This window comes from Leptodactylus fuscus, chromosome 7 (assembly GCF_031893055.1).
Source record: "Leptodactylus fuscus isolate aLepFus1 chromosome 7, aLepFus1.hap2, whole genome shotgun sequence".
NCBI classification, from domain to species: domain Eukaryota; kingdom Metazoa; phylum Chordata; class Amphibia; order Anura; family Leptodactylidae; genus Leptodactylus; species Leptodactylus fuscus.
Genome location: NC_134271.1, coordinates 83,805,336 through 83,825,349, shown reverse-complemented (window position 1 = coordinate 83,825,349; position 20,014 = coordinate 83,805,336). Strand labels below are relative to the sequence as shown.

Here is a 20,014-nt window from a genome sequence, read left to right as displayed (position 1 = left end):
AAAGTGCATTATTTAGAGGGATGGCTATGTCACTTATGATGTTCTGTCTAGGGAAGTGACATCACATCAATAGCACAAAAAGTAGACCTTCCACTCTTCCAGGCACATGATAGTCAGGCAGAAAGTGGGACAAAGCTAAAAGTAAATCCCACTGTTAAAAAGGTTAACCACCTTTTCAAAATTGATGGCCTATCATGAAAATAAGCCATTGATTTAGATTATCAGAGAGCCCCCACAGATCAACCGTTTCTCCAGGCACGGGTTACATGCAGAGTGCTGTGCTTTTACCCTGCTGTACTACTGACAGCAGTGGTTCTGGGTACTGCAGCAGCGTTCCATAGACTTGCACAGAAATGTAAATATGGCTGGGAATTGTGTTTTCGGGTAAATAACTAATTTTTAAGTGATTTCCCCTTGTTGCCCCCCCCCCCCCCATTCATTTGAATGGGTGTGAAAGCTGTCCGGCCGTGAGCGGCGGTGAGTGTTTTACGCTCTCTGCCACGAAACCGGGTTTTTTAATCTAGACACAGAGTCGGCCATGCAGTACTCTGTGTCCGGATTAAAAAAAAACGGTTTCACGGCAGAGAGCATAAAACGCTCACCGCCACTCATGGCCGGACCCGGTCTGTGCTTTCTGTCTTCTTGCAAGTAGAAGAGGGAAAGCACAGAAGGGAGTGCTGAACACAGGTGTGAACCTAGTGTCAGACGTGTCATGAGTAAGTAACAACAGCCAAGTCTAATGCTTGGTTCACACATCAGTATGCCATCCGTTCGTTTGAATTCAGTTTGAGACTAAGACTTTGAAATGGACTGATGCACATACTGATTGCAAAGGTCTGGCCCCCTGGAGGACAGATAAGGGGATTAAAAGTAGCAATTGTAAACAGAGTAGAGATAAGGACATATAATAAATGCCTTATCTCTACATATAATAAATGTCCTTATCTCTACTCTGTTTACAATTTTCTACTTTTAATCCCCTTATCTGTACTCTTTGCTATCAGTATAAAAAGGAGTCAGTATACAATCAGTGTGTGTATCAGTTCATTTTTAGTCTCAAACGGACGGATGGCATACTGATGTGTGAACCAAGCCTTACACTGAAGTCTGGAAGAGTCAGTTAAAATTTGCTATCTGCAACTAAAAAAAAACAAAAGACTTAGATTTTTTGCAACTGTCAAACTCAAATATTGTTGTAGGTAGTAACAACCAAAATCACATTACTTTCAATACTCCAACGCAACGTTGGAATATTAATCTGGTGTGACCAAAGACTAACTATACCTCTTCCTACTTTGATATCTGAAGCGTTAGAGCAAAAATGCAACACTTTGATGATAAGGCAACACATTGGACAAAAGCTGTGTTTTTTGTTGTAGATTTTGCAGCTTTTCACTGGATGTGGCCTTAGTCTAAATTTAGTTTCCCCAAAAAAATATAACCATATTTAAACTTATTTAATCAGCTGTATAAGGGTGAGCTACTTCTTACTGACTTTTTTATTGATGGGACATATTTAAACTTGTACACAAATAAAAATGAATATTTTTGCAAATATAAATATGTAGCCCTGCTCTCAGGACTAAAGTGCACAAACTTCTTCATTTGCATAACACTTCAAAGTTGTTTTTTTCCCTAAATTTACATGAGTGACATAGATAACAAAGGTAAGCGGTTTATCACTGTAATGTAGAATGGTGATAATAATTATATATGTTTGGTGCAGTACTCTTTAAAAAAAAATTCCAGTTTTACAGAATTTCTCTAACCTTGAGGTTACCATAGGTTACCAATGGATATGATCATGAATGCAGGAATTTTCTGTGGTCTGGCATTTGTCAGACACTTAGCCATGCTTTCATGCAGAGACACTACATGCACAAAAAGATAACCTGGCCACAACAAAGAAATTTGGACCAATTTTGGGTGGAGTCCAAGTTGGGTATGAGTTGGAAAAAATTTCTGGGACACGTTTATTAAGTGTTCATTGTGCCTTTTCAAGGACTTTTTCTGCTCTATGCTCCATTTATGAAGTATTAGCGCATTTTCTCACATTGTGATGCTGCTCTCGCCACTTTTTCTTTTTGGCGAGAAAAAGGGCGCAAATGCACTCCAGTCCATGGGCAGCGTAAAAGAGCCCGTCATGTTAGAGTGCATTAGAAAGGGGCAATTGCACATCTAAACCAACATGTTGACAACATTTATCAAGGAGGTGCGCCTACATCCTAAATAACCTCGACATCTGCATCAGAAACTTTTCTCTCCGCAGGTTTCAGTATAAAATCAACAAGCTCTCGTTCAATGCTAGTGTGAACCTAAACACAAGCCTTTAAGCGGCCACAGTAAAATGGCTGAACAGACATGCGCAGTTGGCTCTGCCCAAAGCCCAATGGCAGAGCCGACTGATTATGCGCAGGATTTCCATCCCGAACGCAGGCTCGGCGATGACGACATAGAGGATGCAGCGGAGAGGCGCGGCTGAAGAAGATGGAACAGTCGCTGGAGAGTCTTCAGGCAGCACAAGAGACACCCTCCTGTGCTTTCTGGAGGCTCATTTGCTTATGGCAAAAAAATGGCATATCAACGGAACAGTTCCATGCTGCAGAATATAAAGATAGCCTTTGTTAAGGTTTTTCTGACATGGTATTACTTGAAAAAGGGATTCTAATTATAGAATCTCTTTAAAAACAAAATTAATAAATTTTTTTTATTATACTATACAGTTTTTGCATTTTTCTTTCATAGCAATTAATTCACTGCTTTCTTAACGAATAGTTGATCTTTACAACTTCTGCATGGCCATGTCTGTAAGCTATTTATGAAGGAGTTGGAGCAGGAGTCAGAGTTGGGCTGTGGAAAAATAGAAGACTGAGTCAGTTGTTTGCCCTACCAACTCCACAGCCCTGACATACAGTTCCTGCACTTGATGTTATTCCCACCGGAAATCTATCACAACAAGAGACTGTCACACATCAGATGGTTAGGCCCCGTTCACACAGGGCGCGGAATGGCGGATTTTGGTCCTGATTCTGACGTGGGAAGCCACTCTGGAGTAGCGCCAAATGAGTAGGCCTAGGTTGGAGGGTGCTGCCGCGAGGCGGATGCTGTGGCTGAATCAGCCGCGGGATCCGCCTGATTTCCATCAGTGGCAACATGCCGCTCACGGAAAAAAGTAAGCTAGCGGTTCACATAGACCACAATTTTGAGGGGGCGGATTATTACATGGATTCAGCGGCCCCTCTTGCCCCGTGTGAACGTAGGCCTTAGAGAAAATATTTAATACTTTGCAAACTTTTAAACTATTTATATTTGCCAAAAGTTTAACTTTTAAAGGTCTACAAATTTAAATATAGTTGGTTAGAAAACTCATTTAACGCTTGTAAGAAAAGTGGGAAGAGTTTTGCAATAAACTGGCAAAGATTTCATTTTGAGGCACATTGAAAGCGAAATATATACCTCATTTATTAAAAGGCATGCACCTATAATAATATTAGCACATTTTTTTAGCAGCACACTCTGGAATAAAAATGTATGTACAAAATGCCGCTCTCTCACCCGATGTTTTTTCCCATTTTTATTTTTTTTCTGTTGTAAAAAAACTTAATGTTCCATAGGTAGCCAAGTAAACCCGAAATAGTTGATGAATAAATCACAGGAATGAGTCTGGGCAGGTAAGGGGGTGTTGCATTATTAACGCCATGCACACGGCTACAGACTGACATTATTAATAAACAACATCTGTTTCTGCCGATACTTTTCACCACTGATGAGTATATCAATCCCACTTGGCTTATTCCATTTTCCCAGACGTCGCAGTTGTAGAACATTCAGTCTTGAATTCTGTCTCCACCATCTGCTGAAGAGCTGCACACAATTGGGGTTGGTGAACAAAATTAGCCTCCAGTCCAGACAACTCAAATCATTATACCTGAGACTCCAGCAAAAAACGCTCAGGGCTCCCTGCACCTCGGCCGCCGCTTATCACTGTAGGACTGGAGCAATTACTTATTTATCAAGTGTGAATGAGAACTGCATGGGGATGGGAAGTAGAACATTACCGGGAAAGGTTGTTCTTTACATGTACAAATCCAAAAGATAAAACAAAAAATCTGAATCTGCTTTACTGTTCTAAAATGTTCCCAAAAAACAAATTAAGGCCATGGCCACCTGGGGTGGACTGCTGTTAGCTTTTGCCTTGGGTTTAACCCCTGAAGCTACAGCAGTTGCTCGCTTTTGTACTGCAAGGGTTGAAAACTGCCACAAAATCCACAGTAATAATTGACACGCTGGGGGTTACAAATTCTATCCAGACAGTGGGATTAAAAAAAAAAACAAAAAAAACTGCAAAATGTTTTGTTTTACATTCAGTTGTTTTTTGTTTGTTTTTTACTGAAGTGTGGAAAAAATTACATTGCTACTGTAAACAGCGAATTAGCTGACAACATGTAACACTCTGCATTCTCTCAATATGTGGCTCCGGCCAAAGGAACAATTCATATGCATGAGCCTGATACCAGAGATCTGATACTCATCTGGGACCAATTAGTGTCAACTAGGGAGCAGAAAATTAAGAGATATCTGATGTGTATGTCCGCCTCAGATTCCCCTTCACTTTACACCATGTGAACAGCCTAAGGGCCCCTTCACAAGGCGTAAGTGTGCCACTCATTTAGACATGTATACACATGTCCGAGCGTGGCGCTTCAAAACAGAGCTCATTGATTTCAATGAGAAGCGTGTGTATATACCAATATACGCGTGCTTCCCATTGAAATCAATGGGCTCTGTTTTGAAGCGCCACGCTCGGACACGTGCATACTTGTCTAAATGAGCGGAGCACTTATGCCGTGTGAAGGGGCCCTAAGGGGCCATTCACATGGAGGAAAATGGTGCAGAATTGGGTGTGGTATTTCAGCACTGAGAAAAAAAAGCCTCTCATTGACTTCAATGGGAGGCTTTTTTTTAAGCGCTTAAATTCAACACCAAATTCCTCACCATTTTCCTCCATGTGAATGGACCCTAAGGGTGCATGCACACTACGTAACGCCGGGCGTGTATGAGAGCCGTACACGCCGGCGTTACAGCAGGGCTGCCGAGCACTTCCCATTCACTTCAATGGGAGCGCTCGTAAACGCCGCTGTTACGAGCGCTCCCATTGAAGTGAATGGGAAGTGCTCGGCAGCCCTGCTGTAACGCCGGCGTGTACGGCTCTCATACACGCCCGGCGTTACGTAGTGTGCATGCACCCTAAGGGTGCATTCACACGTAGGAAAATGGCATTGAATTTGGTGTGGAATCCGCCTCAGATTCAGCGCTGAAAAAAAAAGCCTCCCATTGACTTCAATGGGTTCCTTAGCAGAAAAAGGAACCCATTGAAGTCAATGGGAGGCTTTTTTTTCAGTGCTGAATCTGAGGCGGATTCCACACCAAATTCAGCGCCATTTTCCTCCGTGTGAATGCAGGCTGAGTTCACACTGAGTTTTTTGATCAGGATTTTGAGGCGGAATCCGCCTCAAAATCCTCCTCCAAAAAATGCCTCATCATTCATGTATGTAATCCGCTTGTAATTTATTTCCAGCAGTGGAAAAAAGAAGCGACATGTCCATTCTTCAGGCAGATTCCGCCTGAAAAAAATCAATGCAAGTCAATGGGAGGCGGAAATTCTGCCTTGTGGTTTTTGGACACATTCTTTGATGTGAAATTGGCAAAAAAAAAGCCACGAGGCATTTTTAAGAAGATAATGCATGGCCACATTCAAAAAAACGCCTCAAAAAACGTGCCAAAAACCACCACACAAATTTTATTAAGCAGATTTTTCCTGACCAAAAATCTCAGTGTGTACTCATCCTTAGAGGTCACTATTTAAGCAGGGAATCCATTACTATGAAGGTCTTCCATGTATAAATAGTGACAGTATAAAAATTACATTTTCCTTATCTCCTCGGGAACGATCACAGCGATATCAAATTTATAAGGTTTTTTATCATGTTTTAATACCTTTACAAAATCCAAAAACTATTTTAGGGTGCATTCACACTGAATAAACGCTAGCTTATTCTGAACGTAAAACACGTTCAGAATAAGCGGCGTCTAAAGCAGCTCCATTCATTTCTATGGGAGCGGGGATACGAGCGCTCCCCATAGAAATGAATGGGCTGCTTCTTTCACTCCGTGCAGTCCCATTGAAGTGAATGGGGAGTGCCGGCGTGTACGCTCCGGCATGAGCAGAGCTTGCCGTACACGCGGGCACTCCCCATTCACTTCAATGGGACTGCACGGAGTGAAAGAAGCAGCCCATTCATTTCTATGGGGAGCGCTCGTATCCCCGCTCCCATAGAAATGAATGGAGCTGCTTTAGACGCCGCTTATTCTGAACGTGTTTTACGTTCAGAATAAGCTAGCGTTTACTCAGTGTGAATTCACCCTTAGTCACCATATTCTGACAACTGTAACTTTTCTATGTTATTATGTGAACAATGTTGTGTAAGGCCAAGGCAACACATGGCGTAAACAGTCTCTGTAAGGTGGATGGGATTCTAGCAAAAGCCTTCCACACATTACGAAAAAATACCCACAGTAGAAATACTGTGATTTCCTAAACCATCGTGTTTTTGGAAACCACAGCATGTCAATTATACCTATGGAAACTCTGGTCGTTTCCCTATAGGTGTAATTGAAGTAGAAAGTCCGCAGAGGAAAACTCTGCGGACTTCCTGTAAGGCTAAGTCCCCAAGGGACGACCCGCAGAAAAAAAGCACTGCAGGAAAAACCATGGCGGCAACACATCGCGGTTCTTCCTGCAGCACTTTAGAAAGTTTGCAGCATTTTCCTCCGTGGACTTTTACCTATGGGGAAAGCGCCGACGTTTCTGTAGGTATAATTGACATGCTGCACTTTCCCAAACCACGGTTTTTATCCATCCACTTTGCCCTTAATGCAAAATGCTGCAAATCGCGGCATCAGTTTTTCCTGCAGAGCTTTTCGCTGCGGCCTGCTATGTGGAGTCTGATACCATAGATCACACTACTTTTTTTTTTTTCTGGAAGAATACAAATACTTTATTAGGAGTATTTTAGTCACAGCAAAGCATTTTTTAAGCACAGAGCACATAGGTGTCTTTTTTGCGGCACAAGGTGTAGTATTTATTGATACTGTTTCGGGGAGCGTCTGACATATTGACTGTTTTCTATTCAATTCATTTTCATTGGGGAAAATGGCAATTTGACCTTTTTTTTTTTTTACCACCAGTGTACACCACATGGCATAAATCTTTTTATAGTTTGGGCATTTTTGGTCATGGGAAAGCCTGATTTATTGTTATTTATTTAAATTGTGATCTAGGAGGAGGAGTCGTGATTTGAATTTTTTTGGAACTGGCAATCTTTACATTTCATGCCCAACAGAATGCAATACAGGTGTATTAAAGTCGATGGGAGAATCAGTGTAAAACTATTGAGGATTGCATGTAGCAAGCCTCAATACTTATATTCCGGTCAGCTTCCTCAATCTCCCCTATATAGGCGTTATTGCAACCCCTGCCTGGTATTGTACCACAGTATGCTAGTGATTGTGTACCTTATGGTGGCCAGGCACTGATACTGCAGCTCTGCTTCCATTGCCACTAGACACGGGCCAGAGTAATCTGCTTCCTGCCCCATGTTCATGTAGTACGTGGGTTGGAAGTAGTCCCATACAGCTGATCTGAGCGTGGGTTGGCTGTCAGTTGCATTATTATATATTTGTGGCCTATCCTAAGAATAAAGCATAAAAACCTAAATCCTGGACAACGCCATTAATGTTTTACTAAGCTTGGTAGATAAATGGCATACCGTCATGGGCTTTAACCATGGGTGGCAAGACCCTAGTGGAATTAATTTGACTTTAACTATATGTAGGTGTAAGGAAGCGTTGCTTCTACTTGAGAATATCTTTGTACATACAGTACCCGATAATAAATTGTGATTTCAATTACTGAGATCATATTATGGATTCACACAACCTCTAACACGTACAGCGCTCTAAATGAGGCACCTACCATATATATATTTTTTGACCCACTGCCTCTGTACGTCTTAGTTCTAATTCAGAGGCATAGAATTTTGGCAGTGTCAGATTTTACAAGAATTGACAGAAAAAAATAATTGTGCCATGCTTCATCAGTTGGTACTATAATGTGCAAACATACTTCCTTGTGCACACCTGTCCATCTCTTCCTCACAGAAATCACCATTAGTTCCCCATCTACCCCATACCATCAGTTCTCTGCCTCTCCCACACTACCATCATCATTTCTCAGTCTCACCTTTACCCTCAATCTTCAGTTCTCTGCACCCCTACAATCAGTTCTCCATCCCTCCTATACTACCCACCATCAGGGCTCCCAAACCCCCTGCCATCAATTCTCGATCTTTACCACCAACAGTTCTCATACTCTCCCATACCCCCTGTCATCAGTTCTCCTTCTCTCCCATACCTTCTGCCATCAGTTCTCCTTCTCTCCCATATCCCCTGCCATCAGTTCTCCTTCTCTCCCATACACCCTGCCATCAGTTCTCCTTCTCTCCCATACCCCCTGCCATCAGTTCTCCTTCTCTCCCATACCCCCTGCCATCAGTTCTCCTTCTCTCCCATGCCCCCTGCCATCAGTTCTCCTTCTCTCCCATGCCCCCTGCCATCAGTTCTCCTTCTCTCCCATACCCCTGCCATCAGTTCTCCTTCTCTCCCATACCCCCTGCCATCAGTTCTCCTTCTTTCCCATATCCCCTGCCATCAGTTCTCCTTCTCTCCCATACCCCCTGCCATCAGTTCTCCTTCTCTCCCATACCCCCTGCCATCAGTTCTCCTTCTCTCCCATACCCCCTGCCATCAGTTTTCCTTCTCTCCCATACCCCCTGCCATCAGTTTTCCTTCTCTCACATACCCCTGCCATCAGTTCTCCTTCTCTCCCATACCCCCTGCCATCAGTTCTCCTTCTCTCCCATACCCCCTGCCATCAGTTCTCCTTCTCTCCCATACCCCCTGCCATCAGTTCTCCTTCTCTCCCATACCCCCTGCCATCAGTTTTCCTTCTCTCACATACCCCTGCCATCAGTTCTCCTTCTCTCCCATACCCCCTGCCATCAGTTCTCCTTCTCTCCCATACCCCCTGCCATCAGTTCTCCTTCTCTCCCATACCCCCTGCCATCAGTTCTCCTTCTCTCCCATACCCCCTGCCATCAGTTCTCCTTCTCTCCCATATCCCCTGCCATCAGTTCTCCTTCTCTCCCATACCCCCTGCCATCAGTTCTCTTTCTCTCCCATACCCCCTGCCATCAGTTCTCCTTCTCTCACATACCCCTGCCATCATTTCTCCTTCTCTCCCATACCCCCTGCCATCAGTTCTCCTTCTCTCACATACCCCTGCCATCAGTTCTCCTTCTCTCCCATACCCCCTGCCATCAGTTCTCCTTCTCTCACATACCCCTGCCATCAGTTCTCCTTCTCTCCCATACCCCCTGCCATCAGTTTTCCTTCTCTCCCATACCCCCTGCTATCAGTTCTCCTTCTCTCCCATATCCCCTGCCATCAGTTCTCCTTCTCTCCCATACCCCCTGCCATCAGTTCTCCTTCTCTCCCATACCCCCTGCCATCAGTTCTCCTTCTCTCCCATACCCCCTGCCATCAGTTCTCCTTCTCTCCCATACCCCCTGCCATCAGTTCTCCTTCTCTCCCATACCCCCTGCCATCAGTTCTCCTTCTCTCCCATGCCCCCTGCCATCAGTTCTCCTTCTCTCCCATACCCCTGCCATCAGTTCTCCTTCTCTCCCATACCCCCTGCCATCAGTTTTCCTTCTCTCCCATACCCCCTGCCATCAGTTCTCCTTCTCTCCCATACCCCTGCCATCAGTTCTCCTTCTCTCCCATACCCCCTGCCATCAGTTCTCCTTCTCTCCCATACCCCCTGCCATCAGTTCTCCTTCTCTCCCATACCCCCTACCATCAGTTTTTCTTCCCTCCTGCAATCTCCACCATCAGTTCTCCCTGAACTAGTACCACTTATTCCATCTGTCCTCCCCCTCTCTCGTCCTGTAATATTGTATCACTTTAGTTTCTGTCACCTGTTCATTCTGCAGCTCAGCTCCACATGTGGCGCTCTTTGATGACGTCACCATGAATGTAGACGAGCAATAATAGTGAAAGGGGCTGTTGAATATTATACTGCCCCCTGCTGGCTCATCTTAGCCAGACTTGCTATTATGGAACTACAACTCCCAGCATTCCTCGCCAGCTAGAACGTCTGTCAGCTTATTGACAATATAACCAGTCCTGAGAGGACTAGCCTGGAGCTGTACAAATAAGCGGTCCTGGTATAACAGTGTCATAATGATTACTAAGACTAATACGGCCTTTTGCAGAGTCGCTTTGTTTACAAGTGACGTCACGGCAAAGCCACCAATTAGGTGCAGCCTTAGATTTGAGCGGTCGTTTTGGATTCTGGGTTGCTATGGAGACACGGCCTGTTGAGACGATAGCCAGGCCTCACGACCGCAGGTTGGGAAGCGGAGTCATGTTTACAGCGGGGTCCCGAGCTGTGAGGGGCTCTGACAGGAAAAAGTTTCTTCAGGTAACATCTCATCACTGATCCTTCATAGTCCTGCTCTGCCATAGTCATCGTCTTCTCGTCACCTGGTGACACGTGTACATCCACCTATTCATGGATACAGTGCAGGGAGTCTATGCCAGGCCACATAACCATTCATGAGTGAAAACCAATAGGTTTACATTGCTGCTCCCGGCTGAAAGGCGAATCACTAAGCGAAAAAAAAAGTACATGTAAGAATGCTTATAGAAAACATATAAGGGATATATCACAGGTCACAAGGGTGGTGTTACTCAGCTTCTCCAGGCTTCTGAATGAGAAATCGACTTCTGACATGACAAGGTATATTTACCATTCAGGAGACAGGGAAAGCTGAATGAAAACTCAAACTGGGTTAATCACAAATGTTATCTCTGCTTACTTAATAATTGTGGTGACCTACGGAGTTTCCGTACACTAGAATTAAAACCTGTGCCAACCAGGAGTGGATGTAGATTTCAGCTGAAAGAGGGGTCTATGTAGACCGCTAGGGTTTTTTTCCGCTAGCGACAAAGAAGCGACATGACCCTTCTTCAGGCGGATTCCACCTCAGGAAATCAATACAAGTCAATAGGAGGTGGAAAAATGCCTGCAAAAAACGCCAGGCGTTTTTTTCAAAGTCCATTCACTGTGCTGGAGCAAAAACCAGAAACAAAAAACGCTCCAAAAACCGCCTCATGTCAAAAAATGCATCCTTATTCCTGAAGCGGATTTTTTCCTGACCAAATTCCTTGACCACCTTAAGGCTTAGTTCACATGTAAATTACGTGTGGCTTATTTTGGCACCGGAAAAACCGCTTCCTAATTAGGAAGCGTTTTTTGGACCTTGCCCCGCTTTTTGTGGAACGTTTTTTTTTTTTTTTGAAAAATCGCTTCCAAAAGGTTCCAGGCGGTTTTCCCATCCTTTACAGAATGGGCTGCAAAAATAACGTTGCATTTTTTATCGAGCGTTTTTTTTTTTTGCAAAAAAATGCGTGGTAAAAAACGCACTTTTGCGCTTCCCATTCACTTCTATTGCTTTCTTCAGGCGGAAAATGCCTGAAGAAAGGTCATGTCGCTTCTTTTTCTCTGCTAGCAGTCTACACAGACTCACATTGTATGGAGGAGGATTATGACATGGATTCCGCTGTCAAAATCCTCCTCCATGTCCCCATGTGAACTAGCCCTAACACGTGTGAACTAGCCCAGCCCAGTTTTCTGTTGTGAATCAAAGCCAAGGCATGTGATCCCAACACATCATCCACAATCTGCTTTGCCCACTCCACCCTTAAAGGGGCTTTCCAATGATAGAGCCCTTTTAAAAAGTGGCATACAGCAAATGTTTCTTTTTTTTTTTTTTTTTTTCTCCCTCAACATGAGTATGACGCTGTTTCTGTGCGAAAGCAGCCATGTCTTGTAATCATATACAACTCCTTTAAAAAGAGGCTGTCAATGAGGGTGATTAAACCAGACACACAGATAGGTCACCCTCACCTGAATGTAACGCCTGGAGCACTGACAGCAGCCCTGTTGCTCCAAACTGTTATGCCCCAGTGATAATAAACCGACACAAATACAAGAACACAGGGTCAGGTGAGATTTCAACATAGCTCCTTGGCCCTGTCACTCAAAGAAGGCAGAGGACACGGAGGGGACGCATTAGAGACTTATGGTTTGGTACACTGGAACCATCCTTGGTGCTCTAGATTTTTTAATGAATTAATATCAATATCTTGGCAACAGAAGTGTGAATTTTTATGGGGGGAAAAGGCGTTACTTTCAGGTGAGCCTGACCTATCTGCGTTGCTGGTTTATTATGTTTCATTCACCATTGTGACAGACTCCCTTTATGGTGTTATTTCCATCTCAACTTTTCATGGGAAGTTACAGAGATCGGTGAATCAGCTGTTCTTCCATTACATCCATAGGATTTACAGGAACGGCATAGCACTGCAAGTTATGTTGTTTCTGTAACACCCAAAGCTGGGCAGCACGGTGGCTTTGTGGTTAGCACTGTATCCTTGCAGTGCTGGAGTCCTAGGTTTAAATCCTGCGGAGGACAACATCTGCAAGTGGTTTGTATGTTCTCCCTGTGTTTGCATGCGTTTTCCCCTGGTACTCTGGTTTCCTCCTACACTCCAAAGACATCCTGGTAAGGACTGTAGATTGTGAGCCCTATTTGGGACAATAAATTAAATAATTATAATAATACAGTGTAGCTTACTGTGCTTTGCTGTTATTATAACATCTGTTGATTACTATAAGCCATGTTTGGCTGAATCCATAACTCCTGACCTAGTGGATGGAATAAGGAGCTGAATCTTTCTAACTTGGCCGCTTTTGCCCATGGTAATAATACACCTTTCCATGAGAGAATATGTTTCTGATATAATTGATGGCAGTAAATCACCCCCCCCCCCCCCAGTGGTTACACTGATAAATTTGCCCCTCATTTCTTTGGTAATATGACTGCATTAGGAATATTTCTTCTATGTGATTTATTGTGTCCCTTTGTGAATTGTTGTGCAGGTGTTCGAGATTTGTGATGAAGACAAGAAAGGTTATCTCAGTAGAGAAGACTTCAAGGTGGCTGTTGTTATGTTGTTTGGTTATAAGCCTTCCAAGGTAATTTCTGTTGCTCTGTGTATTGGGTCTAATATATAACCGTGATCTAAATAAGGATAAAAAGGTGGAAAGCTTTAACAAGTGCTTCATTATCACTGTGTGTCTTTTCACGGCCACCCAGAAGATGTCAGTAGATGTCAGAGAGTCACTGAAAGGATCTCTTCTGTTTTTAAATACTCATGTACAGTCTGTGATGCTCACAGTTGGATTTTCCATCATTACCTATTTCTACTAATGTCTGCACGTCTGATGGGGATTACTATACACACTACTGAACAATGTCAGGATGCACCCAGCATTTTTCACTGCCATTTTCTTTTTCAAAAATAGACTTGTTCCTTTTCATAGCATTGTTACTCTAATTGATCATGTTCCTTTTGTCAATGTCATAATGTCATATATTGGTAGAAGTATTTGTGTGGCCCCCTCACAATTATGGTCCTTAAAGAGGACCTTTCATGGTTTGGGGCAAAGGCAGTTCTATATACTGCTGGAAAGCCGACAGTGCTCTGAATTCCGCGCACTGTCGGCTTTCCTGATCTGTGCCCCACGTAAAGAGCTTTTGGTCCCGGTACCGTAGCTCTTCACAGTCAGAAGGGCGTTCCTGACAGTCTGGCAGTAACATCCTTCTTCACAGCAGCGCCTATAGCGCTGTACAGTGTGAACGGGGAGGAACGCCCCATTCCTCTGCTCACAGTGCTCGTCCGTAGACGAGTATTATCAGGAGGGGAGGAGGCGTTCCTCCCTGCTCACACTGTACAGAGCGATAGGCGCTACTTTGAAGAAGGACGTTCCTGACAGATTTGTCAGGAACGCCCTTCTGACTGTGAAGAGCTACGGTACCGGGACCGAAAGAGTTTGTGCTTGCAATCATTTTCTGGAAGAAAATGAGTATTATCTGACAGAATTTCAGGGGTGCCAATACTTTTGGCCAACACTGTAGAACTGGCTGTGCTCCAAACCATGAAGAATCCTCTTTAAGTTTATTTATTTTCACAATAACACTTAAAACTATAATGGCTGCATTATAAAGGCAAGTTCCCATGGTATAAGATACACATCAGTAAAATCTGTTACTGCTATGGAGAGTCAGCACCCTGATTAATCCCATTCAATTTAGCTAAACTGGCCATATATGTGGTTTTAGTGCTGTTGGGATAAAAAGCCAATTTTTGGTTGTGAGTATCTTCTTCATTCACATCTAGAGCTGCTTTTAAAATTCTGGTTGCCTTGGGGAACAGACATCAGCTTAGCTTCACCCTTTCCATAAGACGTGTGTCCTATTTAATTTACGCTAGGTCTACACCTGCATTTGAGTTTCCGTTCATGGGGTCCACTTGGCTTAAGAAAGCGGTTATTTGCAGGAACCCGCTGACCCCATAGACTATAATGGGTTCTGCCTGGATTCCGCCCAAAAAAAGCTGGAAAATACAGAGAAAAAAGTCCTGCTTGCGGGACTTTTCGCTCCCCATTTTTCAAGCGGATTCAAGGACATGAAAACCCGAACGGAGACTGAGCACAGGTGTGAACCTAGCCTTAAAAGTTATGTTTACATGGGATGGTTGAATTTCAGATTTTCCACCATGAAATTGTGGGCAGAAAATCCATAGCATTTACAGCAGCAGCATAATGGATGAAATTTGGGAACCTGCCATGCAAAACAGTCAGCGCAGAAATTGACCTGTGGAGTGGATTTTAAATCTGCAGCATCTCAATATATGCTGCACAATTTAACCCCTTAACGACCGGCCCATAGGGAATCTACGTCGGCACTGACAGGTCCTTCCTGACTGCCCTATAGGAAAACTACGTCGGGCAGTCAGGGAAGGATTCCCTGTCAGTGCCGACGTGAATGGAGCGGATCTTAGCTGTATCTTACAGCTAAGACCCTGCTCCATAACCCCCCATCGGAGGGGGCTCCGATGGGGGGGTTTTAACCCCTTCAGTTCCGTGATCAAACATGATCACGGAACTGAAGCGGTTCCGTGATGGTGCCGGCGGTATCGGCACCCCCCGCGGCGAGATCGGAGGGTGCCGATATACAAAACATGCAGTCTGGGGTCTGGCCAGTGACCCCAGACTGCCTGAGCCCCCTGTTACCTGGTTGATCCTGCCCCCGTTGTCAGGAAGCCAAGCGATGCGTCTACATCGCTTGGCTTCCTGATACAGACTGGAGACACGTGCAGCCTGTGTCTCCTGTGTCTCCAGCCTGTAATACTGATTCAGCAATGAAGTCATTGCTGAATCAAGTGTCCTAAGAGGGACACATAAAAAAGTGAAAGAAAAAGTGAAAAAAAGTGAAAAATAAATAAATAAAGCTTTTGAAAAAAATGAATAAAGTTATAAAGCCCCAAAAGTCTCCTTTTTTCTATAAAAAAAATGAGTTATGTAAAAAAAACCTAAAAATTAATAAAAACAATACATATTTGGTATCGCCGCGTCCGTAACAATCTGTACAATAAAACTGAAATAATATTTAATGTATACAGTAAACGTCGGGGGAAAAAACGGAAAAAACCCGCCGGAAGTAGTGATTTTTCACCATCTCACCTTAGAAAATATGCTATAAAAAGTGATCAAAAAGTCATATACACCCCACAATAGTAGCAATAAAAAGCACAGGTTGTCCCGCAAAAAATAAGCCCCCAACCAACACTGTCCACGGAAAAATAAAAATGTTACGCCTCTCAGAAGGTGGCGATGCAAAAATCACTGATTTATGTCCCCAAATGTGTTTTTGTTCTGCAGAATTAGTATCGCATAAAAAAAATACTATAAATGAGGTATCGCCGTAACCGTACCGACCCGCAGAATAAAGGTCACATGTTACTTATACTGTACGCTGCATGGCGCAAAATTTAAAAGGGAAAACTCAATGCCAGAATTGATTTTATTTTTTTAAATCCAGCAAAAAAAGAGTTAATAAAATGTACTCAATAGATTGTAAGCACCCAAAAATGGTGTCATTACAAAATACACCTCATACCGCAAACAACAAGCCCTTATATGGCCACGTCACCAGAAAAATTAAGAAAATATAGCATCCAGCAATGTGAAGACAAAAACCCGCAAAAATCGCCAAATCATTAGAATACAACTGGCTGCGGCAGGTAGGGAATATATAAGCTGTGCGAGCGTATATCAGGGGACACCCCATATTTACACCTTATGAGGGAACGGACACCAGAAATGACCCCCAAAGTGACTCGACCAATCATAGGAGCTATTGGGACATAGTAGGGAATTTGGTGTTTGCAATGTTCTCCGCACCGCTTATATATTCCCTCTTCGCCATCCGCTGTGCAGTCACGTCTGGGATACTAATACTCACTACACCCCCTGATAAATTCTTTGAGGGGTGCAGTTTTCAAAATGGGGTCACTCCTTTGGGGAATCCACTTTTCTGGTACCTTACAGGCTCTACAAACATGACATCGCGTCCAGATACCAAACATCTGAATCTGTACTCCAAAAGCCGCATCGCACTCCTTCCCTTCTGCGCCCTGCTGTGCGCCCAAACTACAGTTTATGCCACATGTATGACACTGGTGTACCCGGGATAATGTACGTAATGTCATATGTGGGTATAAACTGATATTAGGGCACAGCTGGACACAGAAGGGAAGAAGGGTTATTGGGTTTTTGGAGCACAGACGGTTTGGTTTTTGGATGCCATGACACTTTTGCAGAGCTGACACGCCAGTAAAGTGGAATCCCCTGATATGTGACCTTATTTTGGAAACTACACCCCTGAAGGATTTATCCAGGGGTACAGAGAGCATTTTTAACCCCTAAGTGTTGCTATAACTTATTATCTATAAATGAATACGAAGCTGATTGTGAGAAGTGAAAATACCAATTTTTCCAGGAATCCGTCATTTCAGTGCATAATATGTTGTGCCTGCCTTGTATCAGAGATGAACGCTCTGAAAGCTGTTGTGCCCGGGATACCCACTTAACAATTTTTGGAGTGTGTATCTCTGCTGACATAAGTTGGGCACAACATATCAGATACTGAAATGGCGAATCTCTGGAAAAATTTCATTTTTAACTTCTCATTGTCAGTTGCGATTTCATTTCTGGAAACTAAATAAATGCAACCCTCAAGGGTTAAAAGCGCTCGCTATGCCACTTGATAAATCCCATCAGTGGGCTAGTGTCCAAAATGGGGTGACATGTCTGCAGATTCCACTTTATTGGCAATTCAGGGTCTTTGCAAAAGTGATGTCCAAAAACCAAACTGTGCGCCAAAAAACAAATTAGCGCTCCTTCCCTTCTGTGCCCGGCTGTGCCCAAACAGCCGATTCTACCCACATATGGCATTAAGTCCGTTATCCGGGGTACACCAGTGTCATACATGTGGGCATACACCGCCATTTGGGTACACAGCAGGGCGCAGATGTGAAGGAGCGATATGTGCTTTTGGAGTGCAGATTTAGATTGTTGGTGTTTGGACACCATGTCATATTTGCCGAGACCCTAAAATTGCCCCTACAAAATGGGGTCACTTCTTAGGGAATTCCAGTTTACTGGAACCTCCAGGGCTCTGCAAAAACATCATGGCGCCCAGAGGGTCCCTCTAAATCTGTACCCCAAAAGCTAAAAAGCGCACTGCTCCTTCTCTTCTGAGCCCTGCTGTGTTCCCAAGCAGCAGTTTACACCCACATATATAATTTTTTGACCCTCGGGATGGCCCCTTAATAGTTTTAGGAGTGCAGGTCTCTGACAACACAAAGTGGGTGCAACGTATTGGGCACCGAAATAGCAGATTTCTTTCAAAATTTCAATTTTCATTTTGTACATTAATTTTTGGGAAGCATTTTTAGGCTCAGAGTGATAATACACCTTGATACATTCTTTGATGGGTGTAGTTTTTAAAATGGGGTCACATTTGAGGGGTTTCCATTGTATTGGTACTTTAGGGGTTCAGCAAATGCGACATGGCACCTGAAAACTATTCCAGGAAAATCTGCCCTCCAAAAGCCAAATAGCGCTCTTTCCATTCTGAGCCCCACCATGTCCCCATAAAGCAGATTATGGCCACATATGGGGTATTGCCGTGTTCAGGAGAAATTTTGTAACAAAATGTGGGGGGCTTTTTCTCATTTAACCCCTTGTGAAAATTAAAACTTTGGGGATAAAGGGACATTTTAGTAATTTTTAACCTACACATCCCAAGGTTAGTAAAATCTGTGAAAAGGCTATAGGGTCAAAGTACTCACTATACTCCTCAATGAATACCTTAAGGGGTCTAGTTTATAAAATGGGGTCATTTATGGGGGTTTTCAATTGTTTTGGTAACGTAAATCTTGTTTGAATGTGCAATGGGCCTAAAATATCTGCAAGCAAAATTTGTGTCTTGAAATTCAGTTGGTGCTCCCATCTTTTTGGGCCCTACCGTGCGTCCGTACATAGGATTAAGGCCACAAAGTGTACATTTTTGAAGACGGGAGAAATGGGGCCATCTATTTTGGGGTGTTTTTCTTTATTTTCATGCCTTGTGTGCAAAAAAACTGCCTTTAAAATGACTCTTTTGTGTAAAGAATATGACAATTTTTTTGTTTGACACAAATTCTTTTAAAACCTATGGGGTCAAAATACTCACTATACCCCTCAATGAATACCTCAAGGGGTCTAGTTTATAAAATGGTGTCAATTATGGGGGGTTTCAATTGTTTAGATAACTCAAATCTTTTTGGGCCCTACCGGGCGTCCGTACATAGATTTCAGGCCACAAAGTGTACATTTTTGAACACAGGAGAAATGGAGTAATCTATTTTAGAGTGTTTTTTCTTCATTTTCATGTGTTATGTGCAAAAAAACTGCCTATAAAATGACACTTTTGTGTAACAAAATGACATTTTTTTGTTTGACGCAAATTTTCTAAAAACATATGGGGTCAAAGTACTCACTATACCCCTCAATGAATACCTCAAGGGGTCTAGTTTATAAAATGGGGTCATTTATGGGGGTTTTCAATTGCTTTGTTAACTCAAATCTTGTTCAAATGTGCAATGGGCCTAAAATATCTGCAAGCCAAATTTGTGCTTTGAAATCCATTTGGCCTTCCCTACCTCTTAGGCCCTACTGTACGTGCGTATATAGGACTAAGGCTACAAAGTGTACATTTTTTAACACGGGAGAAGTGGGGTGATATATTTTGGGGTGTGTTTCTTCTTTTTGACGTGTTGTGTGCAAAAAAACTGGTTTTAAAATGACACATATTTGAAGAAAATGAAAATGTAATTTTTTTCAGCATTTGTAATAATTCTTGCAAAACAATATTTGTTTGATCAAAATGCTCACTGTACCCCTCAAAGAATACCTGAAGGGGTCTAGTTTTACAAATTGGGTCATTTAATGGGAGGTTCTGTCATTATGTCACCTATTCTTGTCTGCAAACATAGCTTGGTACAGGAAAAAATCACAAACTCAAAATTTCCAAAATTTGCTTTTAAATTTCATAAACTTCTAAATTGTCTAAATTACTCAAATATGCTAAAATTATTTCAAATATGCTTGAAACACAAAAGGAACATTTGGAAATATATAACTACTAACTTTTTTGCCCTGTATTATTGTGCATATGTGAGATATCGCAGCTGAAAATGGAAAACATTGTAAAAATTTCAAAATTTTCAGCATTTGCGAGTTTTTTAATAAATTTACACAAGTTATATCAGTCTAATTTTACCTTCTCAGTAAAGTACAACATGTCACGAAAAAACAATATCAGAATCGCTTGGATGCGCTATACTGTTACAGAATTATTAACTGATAAAGTCACACAGG

At 42.9% G+C, this 20,014-nt stretch overlaps 3 protein-coding genes across 6 annotated transcripts in view; 1 reads left to right on the top strand and 2 right to left on the bottom strand.

The window, feature by feature from the left end:
- Positions 1 to 10,142, bottom strand: part of TDP1 (tyrosyl-DNA phosphodiesterase 1) — a 69,458-nt gene extending 59,316 nt beyond the window's left edge. Inside the window, exon 1 of the mRNA XM_075280671.1 lies at positions 10,098 to 10,142. Within this exon, the coding sequence (XP_075136772.1) occupies positions 10,098 to 10,105 (8 nt within the window). The 5' untranslated portion in view covers positions 10,106 to 10,142. The remainder of the gene's footprint in view (positions 1 to 10,097) is intronic.
- Positions 1 to 20,014, bottom strand: part of TTC8 (tetratricopeptide repeat domain 8) — a 485,821-nt gene that overhangs the window by 185,038 nt on the left and 280,769 nt on the right. The gene's annotated exons all lie outside the window — the stretch shown is intronic.
- Positions 10,536 to 20,014, top strand: part of EFCAB11 (EF-hand calcium binding domain 11) — a 37,593-nt gene continuing 28,114 nt past the window's right edge. Inside the window, exons 1-2 of the mRNA XM_075280670.1 lie at positions 10,536 to 10,603; positions 13,127 to 13,222. Of these exons, the coding sequence (XP_075136771.1) occupies positions 10,547 to 10,603; positions 13,127 to 13,222 (153 nt within the window). The 5' untranslated portion in view covers positions 10,536 to 10,546. The remainder of the gene's footprint in view (positions 10,604 to 13,126; positions 13,223 to 20,014) is intronic.